This window comes from Rutilus rutilus, assembly GCF_951802725.1.
Source record: "Rutilus rutilus genome assembly, chromosome: 19".
Classification (NCBI taxonomy): Eukaryota; Metazoa; Chordata; class Actinopteri; order Cypriniformes; family Leuciscidae; genus Rutilus; species Rutilus rutilus.
The window spans coordinates 24,310,639-24,330,605 of NC_140232.1; the positions used below are offsets into that span (position 1 = coordinate 24,310,639).

At 36.6% G+C, this 19,967-nt stretch overlaps 2 protein-coding genes across 4 annotated transcripts in view; both read right to left on the reverse strand.

Annotated features, from left to right (window-relative positions):
* On the reverse strand, positions 1–13,410 carry LOC311278987 (uncharacterized protein). The gene is made up of 8 exons (XM_084390202.1): positions 13,284–13,410; positions 12,900–12,992; positions 12,712–12,789; positions 12,424–12,548; positions 2,971–3,029; positions 2,655–2,795; positions 2,428–2,456; positions 1–1,329 (listed from the first exon to the last, which is right to left on the reverse strand). Exons 1-8 carry the CDS (start codon positions 13,284–13,286, stop codon positions 1,228–1,230), a joined length of 630 nt encoding a protein of 209 aa, XP_084246328.1. The 5' UTR covers positions 13,287–13,410; the 3' UTR covers positions 1–1,227.
* LOC311278986 (uncharacterized protein) overlaps positions 13,062–19,967 on the reverse strand; it is a 15,276-nt gene continuing 8,370 nt past the window's right edge. The window contains exons 7-12 of one of the 3 annotated variants that reach the window (XM_084390199.1): positions 17,716–17,859; positions 17,401–17,508; positions 17,083–17,202; positions 16,765–16,884; positions 16,445–16,564; positions 14,719–15,609 (exon numbers count right to left, since the gene is read on the reverse strand). In XM_084390199.1, the coding sequence (XP_084246325.1) occupies positions 15,521–15,609; positions 16,445–16,564; positions 16,765–16,884; positions 17,083–17,202; positions 17,401–17,508; positions 17,716–17,859 (701 nt within the window). In that variant the 3' untranslated portion in view covers positions 14,719–15,520. Of the gene's footprint in view, positions 14,287–14,718; positions 15,610–16,444; positions 16,565–16,764; positions 16,885–17,082; positions 17,203–17,400; positions 17,509–17,715; positions 17,860–19,967 lie in introns of those variants that run through there. The other 2 variants (XM_084390201.1, XM_084390200.1) reach the window with 2 other exon arrangements.

Sequence of the window (19,967 nt, forward strand, 5' to 3'; positions counted from 1 at the left end):
CATCGAAACTAATTGTAATTGCGTAAATATTTTAGTATCAAAATACTAAAACAGACAAACTCAGATACATAATTCATAAGAATTAATAAAAAGGTGTAAAAAAAAAAAAAAAAGGTGTAAGGCTGGGAGCATACGTTGCTATTTTGAACCAATAATCTGAACAAAAAGCATTTAAAATATATAGTGCAGATTTCAGTTTATCTGACTCCAATATAATTAATCTCCATTAAAGTTGTTGTCATTATTTGAATGAATGAATGCTTTTATTTCGAACATAAACATAAAACAAGTAACAAAAGAAAGTAAACTGAAAATAAAAAGACAACTAAACCAAACAATTAATGATAATAATATGAAACCAACATGTCCGAAAAGATTTAACCTCTTATTGTTCAAAGGTTCAAGTTTTCTTAGAACTGAACAGAAAACGTAGGATTTAACTTGAACGTTTAGATTACAGAAGTTATACAATCACTTTAGCGTTCAACATTATCAGTGATAAAAGGAAGGATTCTACGGAAGCGTATTGCATTCACTTGAGGAAAAAAAATCTACTCTGTTTTTCTGAATTAATGACTTAATTATCTCAGAATTACGAGATAATTTTCATGAAAATTTTTTTTTTTGCTCTGTTTTTCTGAATTAATGACTTAATTATCTCAGAATTCTGAGATAATTTTTTCTTGAAATAAAAATATTTGCTCTGTTTTTCTGAATTAATGACTTAATTATCTCAGAATTCTGAGATAATTAAGTCATTAATTCAGAAAAACAGAGCAATTTTTTTTAAATGAAAAATTATCTCATAATTCTGAGATAATTAAGTCATTAATTCAGAAAAACAGAGCAAATATTTTTATTTCAAGAAAAAATTATCTCAGAATTCTGAGATAATTAAGTCATTAATTCAGAAAAACAGAGCAAAAAAAAAAATTTTCATGAAAATTATCTCGTAATTCTGAGATAATTAAGTCATTAATTCAGAAAAACAGAGTAGATTTTTTTTCCTCAAGTGAATGCAATACGCTTCCGTAGGATTCTCATCAAAAGCAGACAAAGTTATGATGATGAAGGGCATTTTTCCATCTTTAATTCACATGTATCCTTTAAATGATTACTGAATACTGATGTACTACTAGAAGTGGAAAGAGTTGCACCCACTTTGCTCAGCCTTTCAAAGGTACCAAGATTAAAAAATTGCCAACTGAAGAATCTGCAGACGGTCTCTCAATTTATCATTCTGACCAAAGACACTCCTGTCATAAGTGCTGCTGTCAACATTACATTAAGAATTGTAAAGATTATAAACATAAACATCCATGGGGATAGCTGCAAAAAAAAAGAAAAGAAAGAAAAGTCTTAATTTACAGTAATATCGCAATATAATTGTATGGTCTTATCATTTTGTGAGTTCCTAAGATGTTGAGGTCAACCTGTTACAGTGGATATAAAAAGTCTACACACCCCTTTTAAAACAGCTGTTTTTTGTGATGTAAAAAAAAAAAATCAAACTGCAAAAACAATTATGTAAATATTACAACCATGCAATGCCACTGAAAACCAAAATGACACATTTCAAAGAAAAATAAAAGGACCCACTTTATATTAAGTGGCTTTAAGTACTATGTACTTGCATCGAAAAATAAGTACAATGTACATATTGTGTTCATGTTGTATTGTATATTGTAAAACACTTTTGCTGCTATTGAGGTGTGATAAGGTGAGGGACAGGTGTAGTGTATGAGTAGGTTTAAGGGTGGGTTAAGGTGTAAGAGAAGGGTCAACAGTGTAATTACATACATTAATTACAGCTGTAATTACATGCAGATATTTTCAAAATATAAGTACAATGTAAAATAAAAAAAATATGTACACAATAAGTCCAGTGTATCAAATTAATCATTTCAATGTAAGCACATAGTACGCTGACAGCACTTAATATAAAGTGGGACCAAATAGGAACTTGGAATAACTAACCGCATAAGTGTGCACACCCATGATGTGTTGACAGTGTTGTGTAAATTCATGAGCTTGAGCTTGATGATTAGTCATTCTCAACAGATATAAGTATTGAAGGGTGCACACCTTTTTTCCTTTGAAATGTGTCACTTTGGTTTTCAGTGGCATTGCATATGTTGTAATGTTTACATTAATTGTGCAAATGTTCTGATATGATTTATCTTTGTTTCATTTCTTCATCACAAAAAAAAAACAAAAAAAACAGCAGTTTTAAATGGGGTGTGTAGACCTTTTTTAACTGCAAGGATCTTGTCTATAGTGCCATAAAATCTGTGTGGGTCTGTGTTTGTTGCTATACACTGTAAAGTTTATTTTATAGTGATATACATGTGTATTAAGCAGGTTGACTGAAACTGGAATGGCTTTATCTTTACAAATCTAAGATATACAGATGTAAAGTTCACTTACCCTCTTCTCCCAAATATGATTCTTATTTTCTGCAGACATACAAATGCAAACAAATGAGGTTGTTAATAAATTCTAGGACATGCATAAGGAAGTACAAAAGACTGTGTCTGGGTGTGAAAGATAACACATAGCATTCTTTAAAATCCATTTATGAGTCTATTTATGAGGCTTGTGTGGGAATCTGTCTAATGCCTTGAATCAACTGGTAGGCTACCAAGGATACTTACTTCTGACTTTTTTTCTTGTCTGGTATTTTTCATAGCAACCTGAACCAAGGTAAAACATGATCTCCCAAACAACATAAACTCCCATTAATATTGGCAGCCAGCACTCCTCAAAGCACCACATTCCAAAAAATATCGCAGTGGCTATAGTAGATGAAAGAAAAGGATTATAAACAAAACAAAAAATTTATTAGATAAATCTGAATTAGCTTTTCATTCGTTTGGATGAGTAAATGAGTATTTACACCTACACCAAACTTATACAATATAACAGAAAAATTTAATTTACTAATAAAGAATGTGAAATACTGAACCTTACTTGTAATGGTAGTATTCATTAGGTCAACCATTACAATGGCACAGAGCCAACACATCCTTCTGTAAGTCAAGGTTTTTAGAGTGTTAAATTCAAAACACAAATGTTTTACAGTCTAACAGCCTGACCATAAAACAACTCATTGCAACACTGAATCAACCAATGGTGTGAGTTCGGGGCGGAGCTAGCAGACAAATATGGAGTGAATTATGTGCCATAATTAAACAAACAAATCCAGCATTTTGCAAACAAACTCGATCTACTTCGCAAAGGAAAACTCGACTCGCAAACAAACTCAGGAGAACTCAACTCGCAAACAAACAGAAAGCAATGTGCAAGTACAAAGGTCAGTTTGAGTGAAAATGCAGTGGAGTAACAAATATGTATTGTGTTTTACAAATATAAATAAATGAGCCAAGATAATACTTCACGAATAAATACAAACCATCCTACAAATTGCATGTAACCTTTGAACAAATACCAAATCTAGTGCAAACAAATGCATATCTGGCTGTTATGATTGTGTGAAACTTGGCTTTTTATGAGATCTCTCAGCTCGATTTTCTCACAAATGTGTCCAGGCAGATTTTCTCACAAATGCAGTTGAGCAACTTCCTCTTCTAAAACAGTAGATGGCGCTAAACTAGGGGATTAATTTAGCGCTAGTCTCCCGGGAGAAGCACTGATTTGAAACTTGCCTTTGCCTACAGCTGAGCTAAATGACCAGTGAACGGGTGTGTTTCTGTCTTAATTTATCTATAATTAACCTTTTTGAGGTTTTCTTTTGCAAAATGTTTATTACATATCTAGACAGATTAGCACTTAGCAATTCACTCTCTCTAGGATAGGGGAATCTATAAATTGACAGCTCTGCCATCATATGTTGATTTTTTACATTTTTGTAAAAACTTTACATTTACTGAACAAGACTATTTCTTTTGTTCTCCATAAATTAATGAGAACATTTCATTTAATTGAAAGTCAGCTTAACTGTTAACTGTCTGAACTGTGCCCTTCGATTGTGCCTTTCCAATAGCTCACAACCAACAATTATCGAGATCGTTTGTACTTTCTGGAACAATACACACAAGGTCAACCTAAGGAACTTGTGCGCAGTTGTCAGCACATGGATGCACAAAGAGGATATGTGCAAGCTAAAGCATTGTTAAAGGAACATTTTGGCAATGAGTTCAAAATAGCTGCTGCATATATAGAGAAGGTACTTGGATGGCCTTCAGTAAAATCAGAGAATGTAAGTTCACTGCAGTTATGCTTTCTTCTTGCGTGGATGCTGTAATGCAATGGAAGAAATTAAGTACATGGAGGAGCTGGAGATGCCAAGCAATTTGAAAACAGTCATCATGAAGCTGCCTTACAAATTAAGGGAAAATTGGAGAACTGTTGCTTTCTAAAGGAGAAAGGTATTTGCTTTGGCTGTCTTTGTGTTGGACACATGAGCAGAGATTGTGAAAAGCACTTGACTTGCACAGTATGTGGCCAAATGCATCCTAGCATTCTGCATATTCAACAAAAGGAGAGAATGTGCACTCAAGAACAATCCATCACTAAGTAGTGCGCTTGTTGCCCTTCAAGCATGTGGTCAAACAGGGGCCGGTAATGGAGAATGTGCATTATCAATTGTACCAGTTCAAGTCAAATCCTGTAAAGGACAAAATGTAATTCAAACATATGCATTCATGGATCCTGGTAGTTCTGCCACATTTTGTTCAGAACACTTAATGCACCGTTTGAAATTAAAAGGAAAGAAAACTAATATTCTTTTGAAAACAATGGGCAATCAAAGGTCTGTTAATAGTTCTATTCTGACTGGATTGGAAGTGTCTAGCCTTTATAATGACATTTTTTACAGTCTTCCGGATGTCTTCACTCAGGAGAAAATGCCTGTGTCCAAAGATAACATGGTCACCGAAGGGGATTTGGATAAATGGCCATACCTGAAAGGTGTTAAGATCCCTCAAATTCCTGCTGATGTGGATTTGCTAATTGGAGCAAATGCTTCCAAGGTAATGGAGCCCTGGGAGGTTAAAAACAGTGATGGAGAAGGACCTTATGCAGTTATAACCCTACTGGGATGGGTTGTGAATGGACAATTAAATGTCCGGATGTTACTGTTAATAGGATTTCACTAGGCAAGCTGGAGGAGGTGCTCAATAAACAGTATAATCACGACTTTAATGAGATCGCTTCTGAGAACAAAGAGATGTCAAGAGAAGATCATGCATTCATGGAAAAGGTAAACAGGTCAATTGAACTTCAGGATGGACACTACAAATTGAATCTTCCATTCAAAATGGAAAATCCCATGTTGCCAAATAACCTTTGTGTGGCTAAACAGCGAATAATGGGATTGAAGAGGAAATTGGACAGAAATAAGACTTTTCATCAAGAATATAAAGTTTTCTTGGATGAGGTCATCAATCAAGGTTATGCTGAAAGAGTACCATTGCATCAGTTGAAACAGGATGAAGGGAAAGTTTGGTATATCCCTCACCACGGTGTCTATCACCCCAAGAAAGGAACGTTAAGAGTGGTATTTGACTGTGGAGCTGCTTTCAAAGGTACATCGCTTAATGATCAACTGCTGCAAGGCCCTTATCTGACAAATTCACTTCTGGGAGTTCTTGTGAGGTTTCGACAAGAGCCTATTGCATTTATGGCTGATGTGAAAGCAATGTTTCATCAGGTCAAAGTTGCAACAGAGGATACAAATTTTCTTCGTTTCTTGTGGTGGCCAGATGGTGACTTGAAGCAAGAAGTGACTTGCATTTGTTTGGAGCTGTGTCATCCCCAAGTTGTGCTTGTTTCGCACTACGCAGGACAGCAGAAGACAATAAGCCCAACTTTCCAGAAAAGGTCACTGACACAATTCATGCCAACTTCTACATGGATGATTGTCTGAAAAGTGTAGCTTCAGAGGAAGAGGCCATTTTGATGATCAAATATCTCATAGCGGTTTGTTTATCCGGAGGTTTTCAATTGACCAAATGGGTCAGTAATAGCCGTGCTGTGCTGCAAACTGTACCTGAAGAACACAGAGCACATGGCATAAAAATTATGGATCTGGACAAGGATCAACTACCAATGGAAAGGGCTCTTGGTTTGTTGTGGTGTGTTAAATCGGACACTTTCAAGTTTAAAACGACCATCAAAGATCATCCTTGCACCACGTGGTGTTTTGTCGATTGTATGCTCTGTATTTGATCCTTTAGGATTCTTGGCACCATTCACTCTTACAGCAAAATTTCTTCTGCAAGAACTGTGTAGGATAAGATGTGGATGGGATGATCCGCTACCCTCAAATCTTCAAAGACAATGGTCTTTATGGTTAAAAGAACTTGAGAGGATTGCAGACTTTAAGGTGGATAGATGTTTAAAGCCCACAGGATTGGACCAACTTACCAACATTCAGTTGCATCATTTTTCTGATGCAAGTACACTTGGATATGGTACTGTAACATATCTTAGGATGGAGACAAACAAGGCTGTCCATGTTAGTTTCCTACTCAAGGCTGGATTAGTACCCACAGGGGCCCCTGGGCACTGAAGCTCATGGGCCCCCCTCCCCTTCCTGACAACCACACTCTCCAAAGGAACACACACACACACACACAGGTGGCCCACCAGGTGTGGGATTTAACATGCCAATCACTATTGATCAAAAGCTGAATGACTAGTTCACAAGACAATGATACAAAATAATTTTTTCTGAAAAGTAGGGCTGCACAATGTGGGAAATGTCATATTGTGATTATTGAGGTCAATATTGCAATATGCGATTGCGATATAGTAAACAAATGGTTTCATGAGTTAACTTGCTTATTTCTCAAGTAAAATGCACACACAGATTAGTGACAATGCTGAAATTTGTAGCCTATTTCTCAACTCAAACTAGAAACAACAACTAAATGCACTGTGTTTTCAAATTAAAATAAAACATTTTTTAAATTAAATATTGTTATTTGTCTCAATAATACAAGAGTTAAAAATAAATGTCATATTTACCTGTGCCTGGTCTAGGACACGGACATATACCGAAATTTAATAAAGTTATCAAACTGCACTGCATAAATTATAAATTATATATAGACTAATCCTTATTACAGCAAAAAAAAAAAAAAAAAAACCTTTAGTCAACAGCAGTGAGTCATTTTCTCTGTTCTTTTTGTTCTTTGATTAACTTTACTGACATAAAGCTTTATTGGCTGCTGTCTCTTTAAGACCAGCTGACGGAGACGCGGATCTCACACGCGCCTCATTCTCTCACAACTCTTCACGTTCATCATAAGACAGCTCTAATGTTATGAAGATACTCGACAAAACGGACATTTTGGCATAATTGTGTGTGTAAGTTCAATCACGAAAGATAACTGTATTCTGGCGTGCGGTCTGTGCGCGCGATACTGGCGTGCGCGCGCGTTTTTCTGTGTCTGTGTGTGTGTGTGTCACAGTCACACTTTTGTCTTGTCACACATGAATTGTTTAAAAGCATTTGCATGAATAAGAGATTATATAATGTAATATATACTTTTTTTTTATTATGATTGGATAATTATCAAGATCGAGGCCAAGCCTTGTGTATACTATTTTTATGTAGCAACGTACATGGCGCAAAAAAAAAAAAAAAAAAAAAACCTCCGACCACGGAGGGCCCCTCTCTGCGCAAGGGCCCCTGGGCACGTGCCCAGATTGCCCGTATGGTAGATCCGGCCCTGTTCCTACTTGGCAAATCAAGAGTAGCACCATTGAAGCATGTAACAATTCCACGTCTTGAATTGACAGCCGCTGTACTTGCTGCTTGAGTGGACAAAATGTTGAGGGCAGAGATACAGTTTCCATTGGTGGAATCAGTGTTTTGGACAGATAGTACATCTGTGATAAAATACATAAAAAATGAGGATAAACGCTTTCTGACCTTTGTGGCCAACAGGATCTCTTTTATAAGAGAAGTTACAAGACCGTCGCAGTGGAGATACATATCTACATCTCAAAATCCTGCAGACTGTTGTTCAAGAGGTATGAAAGCAGACCAGCTGTTATCGAGTGAAGAATGGATCAGTGGACCAGATTATCTGTGGAAACCACAGGAAGAGTGGCCAGTACAAATAGTTGATTCTACTCTTAAGGTCAATGATCCTGAGGTAAAGAGGAACATGAGTGTAAACACCACTGGTGTAAATGAAGTGTTAAGTGCAACAAATGCCACTCATCGACTGATTACACACTTCTCAGATAAAGCTGAAAGTTGCTGTTGCTTGGTTTTTGAAGTTAAAGAAAGTTCTTAGGCAACGGAGTCAAAGACGAAAAGAAATCAAAACCTCTTTAGACTCTTTGGGTGTATTGCCATCCTCCAAGAAGATAGAGAATGAGCTTCAGAAGCTAACATTCTCAACGATTACACAGAACTTAACTTTGGAGGACCTGACTGAAGCTGAAACCGCTATTGTTGCATTTAGTCAACAGCAACAGTTTGGAAAGAAAATTGCTGCTCTATCATCTTCATCTGTTTTAAAGGTAAAATGAGACAGCAAGTTGTATAAGTTGGATCCTGTCTTTCAAGATGGTCTATTAAGAGTTGGAGGACGACTGAGGAATGCTGCTATGCCTGAGGAAAGGAAGCATCCTATCCAGGGGCGTCATGCAAGCCAAAATTCTGGGGGGGCACAATCTGAGACGTTGCAATTGTTTTCTGATGGGTGATATGGATCATGTTAGGAGGGGTCAGGGGGTTTCTCCCCCTGAAAATTTTTAAATTCTGGCTGCTAAACATACCATTTCAATGCAGTTTGGGAGGGACAGAAATACCTTAACGGAGATAGCAGCAACCCTCCTTTATCTGAGGACTAAGTTAAAGTATCTATTTTGTAAGTTTATGTAAAAGACAGGTTGATGAAAGAACTGTAAGAACAAATTCAAAAGCTTTTGAAGTCTACTTCATTAAAGCATGTTTACACACACACACTTACTGTACACTTAGGCCTACTACACATGATTTTAAAAACAGTACCATTGCAGTTTTTATGTTATGATTTTAAATTGGTATGTGACCTAAGAACGATCTTACATTAAAGGTACATAGAGGTACATAAAGGTGTTGAGGTCTGACTTTGTGGTGCTCTGAAATTAAGTTATTTTAATATTAATATGTGATGAAGGACTTTGAAAGAAAGCGTATAACTAGACGCAGCAGGCGCGAATTTGACGCGCTATTCGCGTCCGGTAGGAGCGCACAGTATAGCCTACATCACGGTCATAGCGATCTGTATAACAACTATGCTGTAGCTTTCGAATCTTTTTTCACTGCATTTGAATTAGCTGCCTGATCCGTGAAGAACCGTGAATAACAAATTTAACACCCTCGTTTCTATGAAACTGAAAACAATTGAACCAGCTGGAGACTATGACACAAGACAAAACAGAACAGATGTTTCAAAACCGATCAGATAACGTTACTATGGCTTTGTATGGCAGTAACGTTAGCCAACTAGTATACGGTTAGACTAGGCTAGCTATCGATAACGTTACACTGACACAACTTAAGTTAATGCTCTGAATTCGCAGCTAATATCAAATCCATAACTTTATGATCAAGTAAAAATTTCCAGGTCAACCACAAATAATCCCACTACCTTTTAATATCATCCGATAACTAATTCAATGCTGATTTGTTGCTTTGCCCACTTACCACTTCAAGAGCATCTGTAAAACATTGCCAGCTCAACGTGCGAGACGAGTGAGTTGCTTGAACATACACAGCAAAGATTCACGTCAAGCGCTCTAGATTTGATACACAGACACCATATTAGGAAAAAGGGCTGATGCTGACCGATTTATTACACATCCAGAAGAATACATTTGAGTCGTTATAGGCTCTGGTATATTATGGAGCATAATAGGAATAAAGTTGTGACAAAAAAAATATCAGGGAGGAAAAATCTGAGGGGGCACGTGCCCCCTCACTTTGAATGGGCATGACGCCACTGATCCTATCATTCTTTATAAAGATCAGCATATTCATTCATTCATTTTGCGGCATATTCATCAACAATTAGGTCACAGTGGAAGAACTCATATGCTTTCCAAGCTGAGAAAAGAATATTGGATCATTTAAGGTAATGCAGATCATATCTAGTTGTGGCCATTGTAGACGTCTTGGAGTTAAGGTTGGTGAGCAGAAGATGGCAGACTTGCCAAAAGAGAGACTCATTCCCGACCTTCTTCCATTTACGAACATAGGAGTGGATTATTTTGGTCCTGTAGAGGTCAAAAGAGGATGCTCCATTGTGAAACGTTATGGGGTCATCTTTACTTGCATGGCAAGTAGAGCAGTTCATCTGGAAGTCGCCTATTCCTTGGACACTGATGCATGCATTAACTCTCTAAGCAGATTTATTTGCAGACGAGGACAAGTTGTTCATATAAGATCAGACAATGGTCCCAACTTTATTGGAGCAGAAAGAGAGTTAAGAAAAAACACTTAGTTCATGGAATAAAAGCAAGATTCAAAAGGCAATGCTTCAGAAAGGTGTTCAGTGGAGTTTCAATCCTCCAGGAGGCTCACATTATGGAGGAGTGTGGGAGCGTGTGATCAGAATGGTCAAGAAAATTTTGAGTTCCATCTTACATCAGCAAACTTTGGATGATGAAGGATTTCATACTGTGCTATGTGAAATTGAAGCCATTCTAAACGATCGTCCAATAACAAAGCTCTCAGATGATCCTAATGACCTAGAGCCACTTACTCCAAATCACCTTCTTCAAATGAAAGGCAAGTCAGTTCTACCACCTGGACTCTTTGACCAATCAGAGTTATACAGCAAGAGGAGATCGAAACAGGTCCAATATATGTGCGACTTATTCTGGAGAAGATGGACAAGTGAATACTTGCCTTTGCTTCAAGAGCGACAGAAATGGAACAAGGAAAGGAGGAGCTTTGTTCCTGGTGACATTGTTGTCATTGTGGACTCTACAGCCCCACGTGGATCCTGGTTGATGGGACGAGTCTTGGAAGTTTTTCCTGATAAAAATGGACTTGCACGTTCTGTGCGAGTACAAACTAAAACCAATATACTTGAGAGACCTGTGACAAAGCTCTGTCTATTGTATGACCGCCTGGAAAAGTAAAGGACTGATTGCAAAGACTATTATGTTCTAACAAACGGAAGATTGTTTAAATGCAATGTTATACAGTGTCGCTTTGGACTTTAATGGCTCTTTGTATAAATATTGTATTGAAATGTAATGTCTACCTGTCATGTACAATTAGGGGCCGGTGTGTAAGAGCCATTATGCTCTATTTAAATGTCTGTTGTAGCTCCACTGGAGAACACTGGGTGGAGTATGGGTTTAGGGTATATAGGTAATCAGAGAGCAAGAGACGTTAGGTGTAATGGGGAAGCAAAATTTTTTGACCGTGTCAGGATCATGTAAGGACATGCCAACTGGTGATTGCAATGTGTTTGAGCATCAGAACTGAGACAAATAAAGAGGATAAATGCAGTACTGGACTGGAAGTGTATTTGTTTGGAACCACGCGTCATATAGCCCTCCAAACACCTCTAAGTGACAAGATGGTCATTTGTCGCTACAGTAATAAAATAATTAATGAACAAAACAAACAATACAATTGCTTGCCTGTGACGTATGCAGTGCCCAAATTATTATTTTGGACAGACAAATGAAACCCGCCTCTCAGTTAAATGAAATGTTCTCATTAATTTATGGAGGACGAAAGAAATAGATTTGTTTGTCTCAGTGTAGACATAATCACTAATTTAGTAATTTCGCATGCGTCCGATGTAGAAAAAATGTACAAAAAGCAACATATGATGGTAGAGCTTTCAGCTTATAGATTCCCCTATCCTAGAGAGAGTGAAGTGCAATCAGTGCTTCTCCCTCCCGCGAGACTAGCGCTAAATTAATCCCCTAGTTTAGCGCCATCTAACATTACTGTTTTAGAAGAGGAAGTTGCTCAACTGCATTTGTGAGAAAATCCGCCTGGACACATTTGTGAGAAAATCGAGCCGAGAGATCTCATAAAAAGCCAAGTGTCACACAATCATAACAGACAGATATGCATTTGTATGCACTAAATTTGGTATTTGTTCAAAGGTTACATGCAATTTGTAGGATGGTTTGTATTTGTTAAGTATTATCTTGGCTCATTTATTTATATTTGTAAAACACAGTATCGCTACCCTACTTCCGGTCTCGGTTGCCATTTTGTGAAATAGGCCTGTTGCTTTCTGTTTGTTTGCGAGTCGAGTTTTCCTTTGCGAAGTAACTTAGATCGAGTTTGTTTGCAAAATGCTGGATTTGTTTGTTTAATTATGGCACATAATTCGCTCCACCCGTTTGGAAAAGGTTATAATTTCTATTTTCTGCATTTCTCTTCGGTCACACCAGTGGCGCTGATATTTTGCTAAAGACAACACTCACAATTCATGGCTTGGCCCGCAGTGAAGGAAAACAGTGATAGTGTGCAGCAGGCTTGAAACCATGGCAACCATCGTCAAAGCGGTAAACACAATCCTGAAACTAGAACACTCGTGTACGCACTCATACTAACACAGAAATATGCAAAGATTGAAATGGGAACTAAATTGGATGTTAATTTCCTTTAATGCTTTTACTTTTTATTCCTAATATAAAGTGTAATATTCAGTATAAACAATGTAATACTGTCTGTCAAAGTCAAATGTAATGTATTAGAAAAATAATCCTTACTTTAATTGCTTTTATTAGTACGAGGATGACAGCAATAGTTTTGGATGCTAGTTCAAGGACAGACGCACTCATGGTTGCCTGTGAAGAGATACATTATTTGCCATATGCGGAAATTATGTTTAAATTATGGATTTAGTGTAAATCTGTTAATTTAAAATGGAGGTCATAAAGTTTTTTGACACACTTACCGTTTTTTTCAAAACTGGTCTAATGATAATCAGGAGTGAAGAGCCTCCAAGAAAACAGAGGCGACTGAACAATAGCAGTGCTAAAACACTTCTCTGACATGTATACAAAAATATATAAATGTACAAATACAAACACACTCATGTAAAGTAGAAAAAACAACATTGATAGTCAAATATACATATTTTAATAACCAACATGCAGATCATGAAAATTACATTCATGGAAGCAAGAGGCAAAAAGGCAAAATTAGTGAGATAGAGACAAGCAAGCCGTGCAAGACTGCAAAACCTAATTGCATTTGTAGATTCATCATGAGAAAATTTGATTTATAAACATGCTTGCTACAATAAAATACCACTTAGCAACATGCATAGTCTACATACCATATATTGCGCACACTGAGAAGGCGATGATGGTATAACTACAATAAATGAAAACAAATGACAAGATTTATCATCATGCTCTTAAATATAAAGGTTCTTTATTGGTGTAAGGCCCGCCCGCTGGCCCAACGACGGTTTCCAATAGAGCGGGTGAAGGATACCTGCGGGTTCTGTCTTTTCAGTGTGAAAAAGTAGTTTAATTCCAATTAAACTTTTATCTGACTCCATTTTATCACGACCTCGAATTTAGATTAGAATGACAATCGATTATTGACCATCTATATAATAAGTTATCAAGACAATTGATTATTCTATTTAACTCTTTACTCTTATTGTACTAGTTCATTCAGATACCAATGGCGCTCATGGGTCTTGCGCTGGCCGTTCTTTTACGCAGATCCCACTCGCTAGTCTTGGTGACTAGACAGAGGTAATTGACTGTACTATTTAGATGGCCGCTCCAATGCTTGCTCTCTCTAAAAGTATTATGTATAGTCCCCATAGATCTGTATACACTTGAATAAAGCAACACTATCTCTAGTCAGAGGTCACGATCACTACTACAGATATAGGCCGACCAATATTACTTTCTCTGATGGTAGCTTTGGTTTGGTCATGCCATGGCTTCCCATGTAGGTCTACACTTAGCTAGAGTAACATTACAATAAACAGAGGTAAGGCTCACACTATTTAGGTTGGTCGATCAACATTCTTTTGTCCTATATGGAAATTCCCTTTGTAGTCTTTACAGTATACTTGAACCAGTTAGCCGGCGCTCTAAAATCTCAGTTGGCGTGCCCTATGCTCCACTTCATGAAGTTTCATGTAACAAAGTTCGGGAGGAGCACGTTCAGGTAATCAACCAATCAGCACAAGAGGAAGCTGGTATAAATAAAGCCTTTCCTCACCTTCAGTCTCACGACAAGTTTCTCAGCATCCCTCCACCAACCATCACCTCACACCCCATTTGGTTCGGGCCAAATTCCGAGCTCTGAGCCCTCCCCTGGACAGCAAGCCAAATATGCATAAATACTACATCAGATTTCATGTACGTGTGAACTCGTGAAATACTGGACTTTAGTCCGTTACTAACCTGAACACAGATTTGCGGTTACAATGGATACAATGTAATCTACTAGAGTTCATAATTTCAGAGTTAGTCAGAATAAATTCAAATGTAACTATTTATTTTTAGTCAGGTAAATGTATCGTTACTATTGCTCAGAAATAAAGAGTAAAGGATGCATACCTAACATCAGAAAAATAGACAATCAGTACTATGGGCTGATCTGGCTATACAGAATCGCTTTTGCAACATTTCTTTAAATACTCATTCCAAGACAAAACATCCCCCAAATTGAGGAATGAACTTAAGATAGGAATTTGCAAAGACCCTGGGAGAGGGCACATCCACCACAGTAACCAAAGTATCTCTATCATCTGGTTTACTTCAGTGGGTATGAGACCATTGTACCAATCAAACAGAGACATTTCAAATTATACCAAACATGACTGTTAATTCACTTGCATTGATATAGAATTGACATCATTCTAAGTGAACTGAGTGAAGGGGGGAATGGGTAAAGAGAAGGAAGGACAGGAGGGAAAGAAGCTTTCCCGCATCTTCACTCTGTGGGGTGTGGAGACAAATGCCTGTATTTGTTTGTGTTGTCCATATCTCAGGAGATCAAAGTATCTGAGGTTCTTTTTGCCTTACATTGGCATCCGTGGTTCCACAGACAACCTTTCACATCCATGAAACCTTTCCATTGTGCAAAAGAGTTCTGAAAATAATTACTGTTTTCAAACATGTTTCCCAAAAATACTGTGATATGTTCTACCCCAAACATATGTCATCTACCACTTTAAATGCTATATATATAGACTGTAAAATAGTGTATATACACTGTAACAAAAATCTGTGAAATTTAGGCAGCTGTGAAGTGCCAGAACTTCGCCGTAAAAAATGCCTATGATAGCAACATTTTAGTTTTTACAAATTGAACTTAAATTTACAGTAAAAACGTGTATAAATTTACAGAAAGACACGTGTAGACTGAATCTCATCACAAGAAGTTTTCCCACATGGCTGAGGTCAATACTACTATATAGAAGGTGCACACAAATACCAAAAAAAAAAATAAACACAAAAAACATCACAGTAACACACAACACTAAAATAATGCAATAACCAGTAATTTAGTATTTAACATTTAACACTTTAACAAAGAAGAAACTTATAACAAAAAAATGTGACTCCAGAACATCAGAACTGGATACAAAGTGCTTAAAGGATCCCATAAGTTCCGGCAAGAACTGCAGGCTCCTATTATAAAAGAAAGAGTTTTGAGGCACTTAATATACATTTTGAAGTTCCTCAACAGGATAAGATTGAGGCACCTTTAGTTTTTACAGTGTTTAATTGTCTCTGAAACACAAGTTTATTTATATTAAAAACACAAATTTTTGCTAATATATTTAAAGGTATTAATACCAGCCCTGCGATTTTGAAATAAGTATCTTATGCTCACCACTGCTACGTTTATTTATTACTAAATACAGTATAAACAGAAATATTGTGAGATACTTTTTATAGCTATTTAAAATGACTGTTTGCTATTAATATATTTAAAAATGTAATTTATTCCAGTGATGGCGAAGCTAAATTTTCAGCACCCATTACTCCAGTGTCACATGATCCTTCAGCTGCTTTTTAACATTGATAATAACAACAAATGTTTCTTGAGCATCAAATCAGCATATAAGACCGAAGTAATAGTGGCTTAAAATTCAGCTTTGTCATCCAAGGAACAAATTACATTTTAAAATATATTCTAATATTATATTATTAAAATACCAAACAGTAGTTTATATTCTCTTTCTTGTTTGTTTTTGATGTTGTTGTAAATTTTGTTGAGCTTGTAGAGCTTGTAGCGGACATGCTTAAGAGGAATGCTGAAAGCATCACAGAGCAACAGTGTTTACACTGACTCAACAGAGAAGTAATCTACAGTAAGAATGTGTAATGTATAAATGTCTCTGAAACATAAGGAAGTATTTTTTAATTCAAAAACACATATTTACAGATATCACCAGCCCTGCATTAGTGGTTATATAATGTAATTGTTTTATATGTAATGCATTTGGTTTATATATTTTACCTGGTTTGTGTGAGACTATATTTGATATTGATACAAATTTTGTTGTGCTTGTAGGTGGGTTCGTTTGTGCACTATTGGCTTCAGTGGTCAGTGGTGCTGTGGACATGCCTGCGAGGAGAGCTGAAAGCATCACAGAGCAACAGTGTTTACACTGACACAGAAGGGAAGTAACCTATGAATATGTAATATATAAATGTCTCTGAAACATAAGGAAGTATTTTTGCATTCAAAAACACATATTTTAATATATCACCAGCCCTGCATTAGTGGTTATATTTGTCTGTCTTATATATATTTTGCTTTTGGTTTATATATTTTACCTTGAATCTGTAAGCTTATATTTGATAGTGTTGCAGATATTATTTTGATTGTAGGTGGGTTTGTGTGTGTACAGCTGGCTTCAGTGGTCAGTGGTGCTGTGGACATGCTTAAGAGGAGAGCTGAAAGTATCACAGAGCAACAATATTTACACTGACTCTACAGGGAAGTAACCTATGAATGTGTAATGTATAATTGTCTCTGAAACATAAGGAAGTATTTTTGCATTCAAAAACACATATTTAAATATATCACCAGCCCTGCATTAGTGGTTATATTTGATTTTTCTATATGTAATGCTTTTGGTTTATATATTTTACCTTGAATCTGTAAGCTTATATTTGATAGTGTTGCAAATATTTTGGGGTTTGTAGGTGGGTTCGTTTGTGTACAGCTGGCTTCAGTGGTCAGTGGTGCTGCAGACATGCTTAAGAGGAGAGCTGAAAGTATAATAGAGCAACAGTATTTATACTGACTCAACAGGGAAGTAACCTATGAATGTGTAATGTATAATTGTCTCTGAAACATAAGAAAGTATTTTTGCATTCAAAAACACATCTTTAAATATATCACCAGCCCTGCATTAGTGGTTATATTTTATTGTTCTATATGTAATGCTTTTGGTTTATATATTTTACCTTGAATCTGTAAGCTTATATTTGATAGTGTTGCAAATATTTTTGGGATTGTAGGTGTGTTCGTTTGTGTACAGTTGGCTTCAGTGGTCAGTGGTGCTGTGGACATGCCTGCGAGGAGAGGTGAAATCAAAGAGCAACAGTATTTACACTGACTCAACAGGGAAGTAACCTATGAATGTGTAATATATAATTCTCTCTGAAACACAAGGAAGTATTTTTACATTCAAAAAAACATATTTAAATATATTACCAGCCCTGCATTAGTTGTTATATTAGATTTTTCTATATGTAATGCTTTTGGTTTATATATTTTACCTTTAATCTGTATATTTGATCGTGTTGCAGATATTGTTGGGCTTGTAGTTAGGTTTGTTTGTGTACTGTTGGCTTCAGTGGTCAGTGGTGGATCTCCTTCAAGGATGGATCTCTCTGGATCTCTCATGCTGAGAATGAGATCACCTGAAATTCACCCAAAAATCTATATGGTTTAAATGTGAATTATTATCATACAGTTTTATACATGTTTGGTATCATTTGAAATGTCTCAGTGCGACTGGTACAAATGTCTCATTCCCAAAGAAGTAAACCAAAAGTTAAATAAAGTTTTTAAGAGTTTAGAGATAACCTGCACACAGAGGAGGGCGTGTCTTCCAGGCAAATGGCATTCTGCTCACAAAAGGTGTAAACTCTGAATGCAAATTCCCATTGTTAGCAAATGTTTCCATGTGAAAGTTTCTGTCTTGGTCTGGGTATATAATGAATTGCAACAAGGGGCTCAGGGAGATTTGTTGCTCAAATTAACCCGTGATGCTGAGAGTAAACGGATAAAATGGCCAATCCAAAGCTATTATAAGACAAGTAAAGTTGGTTGACTTATATCTGTAGTAGTGGCCATACCTCTACTGAAGTAAACGTTATTTTAATTTCAAGTGTATGCAATCACAGGGGCTATACCAAAGTATCTTTGATTGTGTAAGCGTGAATTGCGACCAATCTCAGGTATATAGCATTTTCCTCTGTTTAGTGACCAAAACTGATGAGATTGTGATCGTGAGACCCATGTTAAACAAGGCGCGAGGACCGCTGAGCGACATAGCTTCCTAATATGAATGGGTAAAATATAAGTAAAGAGTTAAAAAGAATAATCAAACATTCGCTCACTTTTAATGATGCTAAGATATAATTAAAACCTTTTTCATTTATGGAGTCAGATGTTTAATTTAATCTTGTTGTGTTGCGTAAAAGGAAAGACAGTAACCCGTATTATTGGAGACCGCCATTTGGACCGATAAACTGGCTTACAACACACACACACACACACACACACTCATACACATTGCTTTACTAGTTTACATTACTTTCGTAATAAAGCAATTCGGTCGAATGGGTTTTTTCGACTACCTCTGGAAGTGGTAGAAAGTGGACAAGCTCAAAACCTTTTAGACCTTGTATACATAAAAACACCTGTATTTAGTGTTATCCACTTGGTACCCGATCGTCCAAAACACATCTTAAAGTTTTTTCAAATTACTTACACACTTAAAGTGGAACTTTACACTCAGTTTGAAATTGAAAAACAAAACTTTTTGCAAAACTCCAAACACAGTTCTCTACATGCCACACTCATTTACTGATGACCTACACCCAATGATCATGTGTGAAAAACACTTATACATAAATATAACAGAATAGATCACATAGAAACCAAAACTCAGTTTTGAGAAAGAAATTATTTTTACCCCTTGAATTTTTGTTTATAGTGTTGAAGGGGGTGGACTGGAATCCACTGCTGCTTCAATATATATGTAATAAGTGATTAATAATCAAGGATAAGCAAATCATTTCTATATTCAATGACATGAGTGATTAAAATATACTTTTAATCATATGTTTGCTGTGAGTGTTAACCAGCTGCTTTTAGGTACATTCTGATGTGACCCTCAACATGTGTTGTCTATTTGATCTGTTTCTAGCTGACGAGTTAAGGTTACAGGGGTCCAACTATACGTGACTTCAACTGATTTACAGAATTGTACCTCTTTCATGTGTATTTCTCTAGAAACTAAAGTGAATAGTATCTGTACTTCTTCCTGAGGAGGGAATGTATGTTTTGGTAGTTTGTCCTGATGATAGTTAGCTCAGGCCCTCTTCAACCTTGGAGAAACTGCGATTCCCTAGTGCTTGTGTGTGCGTTGGACACTTCGGGATGCAATAACAAACCTGGAGACGCCTTTCTCCGACCTCCGAGGTCAACGCAGACCTAAATCTAGGAACTATAATGACTAATGGCGACATACTCTCTATCTATCCATGTATGGAAATTTGCTTAGACTATATGAGTTCTTAGCCAATCAGAAACTGCAACCTGAAGCAAGGACGTAGCTTAGAACTTGGTGAAGGGTTTAATTGCTGTGATCTTTGTAACTGTAAGGGGGGCGGCCTACCAACTCCTGTGTGAGTCTTGAAGCTGACTTCTGCTAATGAAACTGCAAACTATCTTCAGTAAAACTTTTCTTCAATTTATTATAAATCTGACTCCGGGTCTTCTTTCAAACATCTGGTCCTTG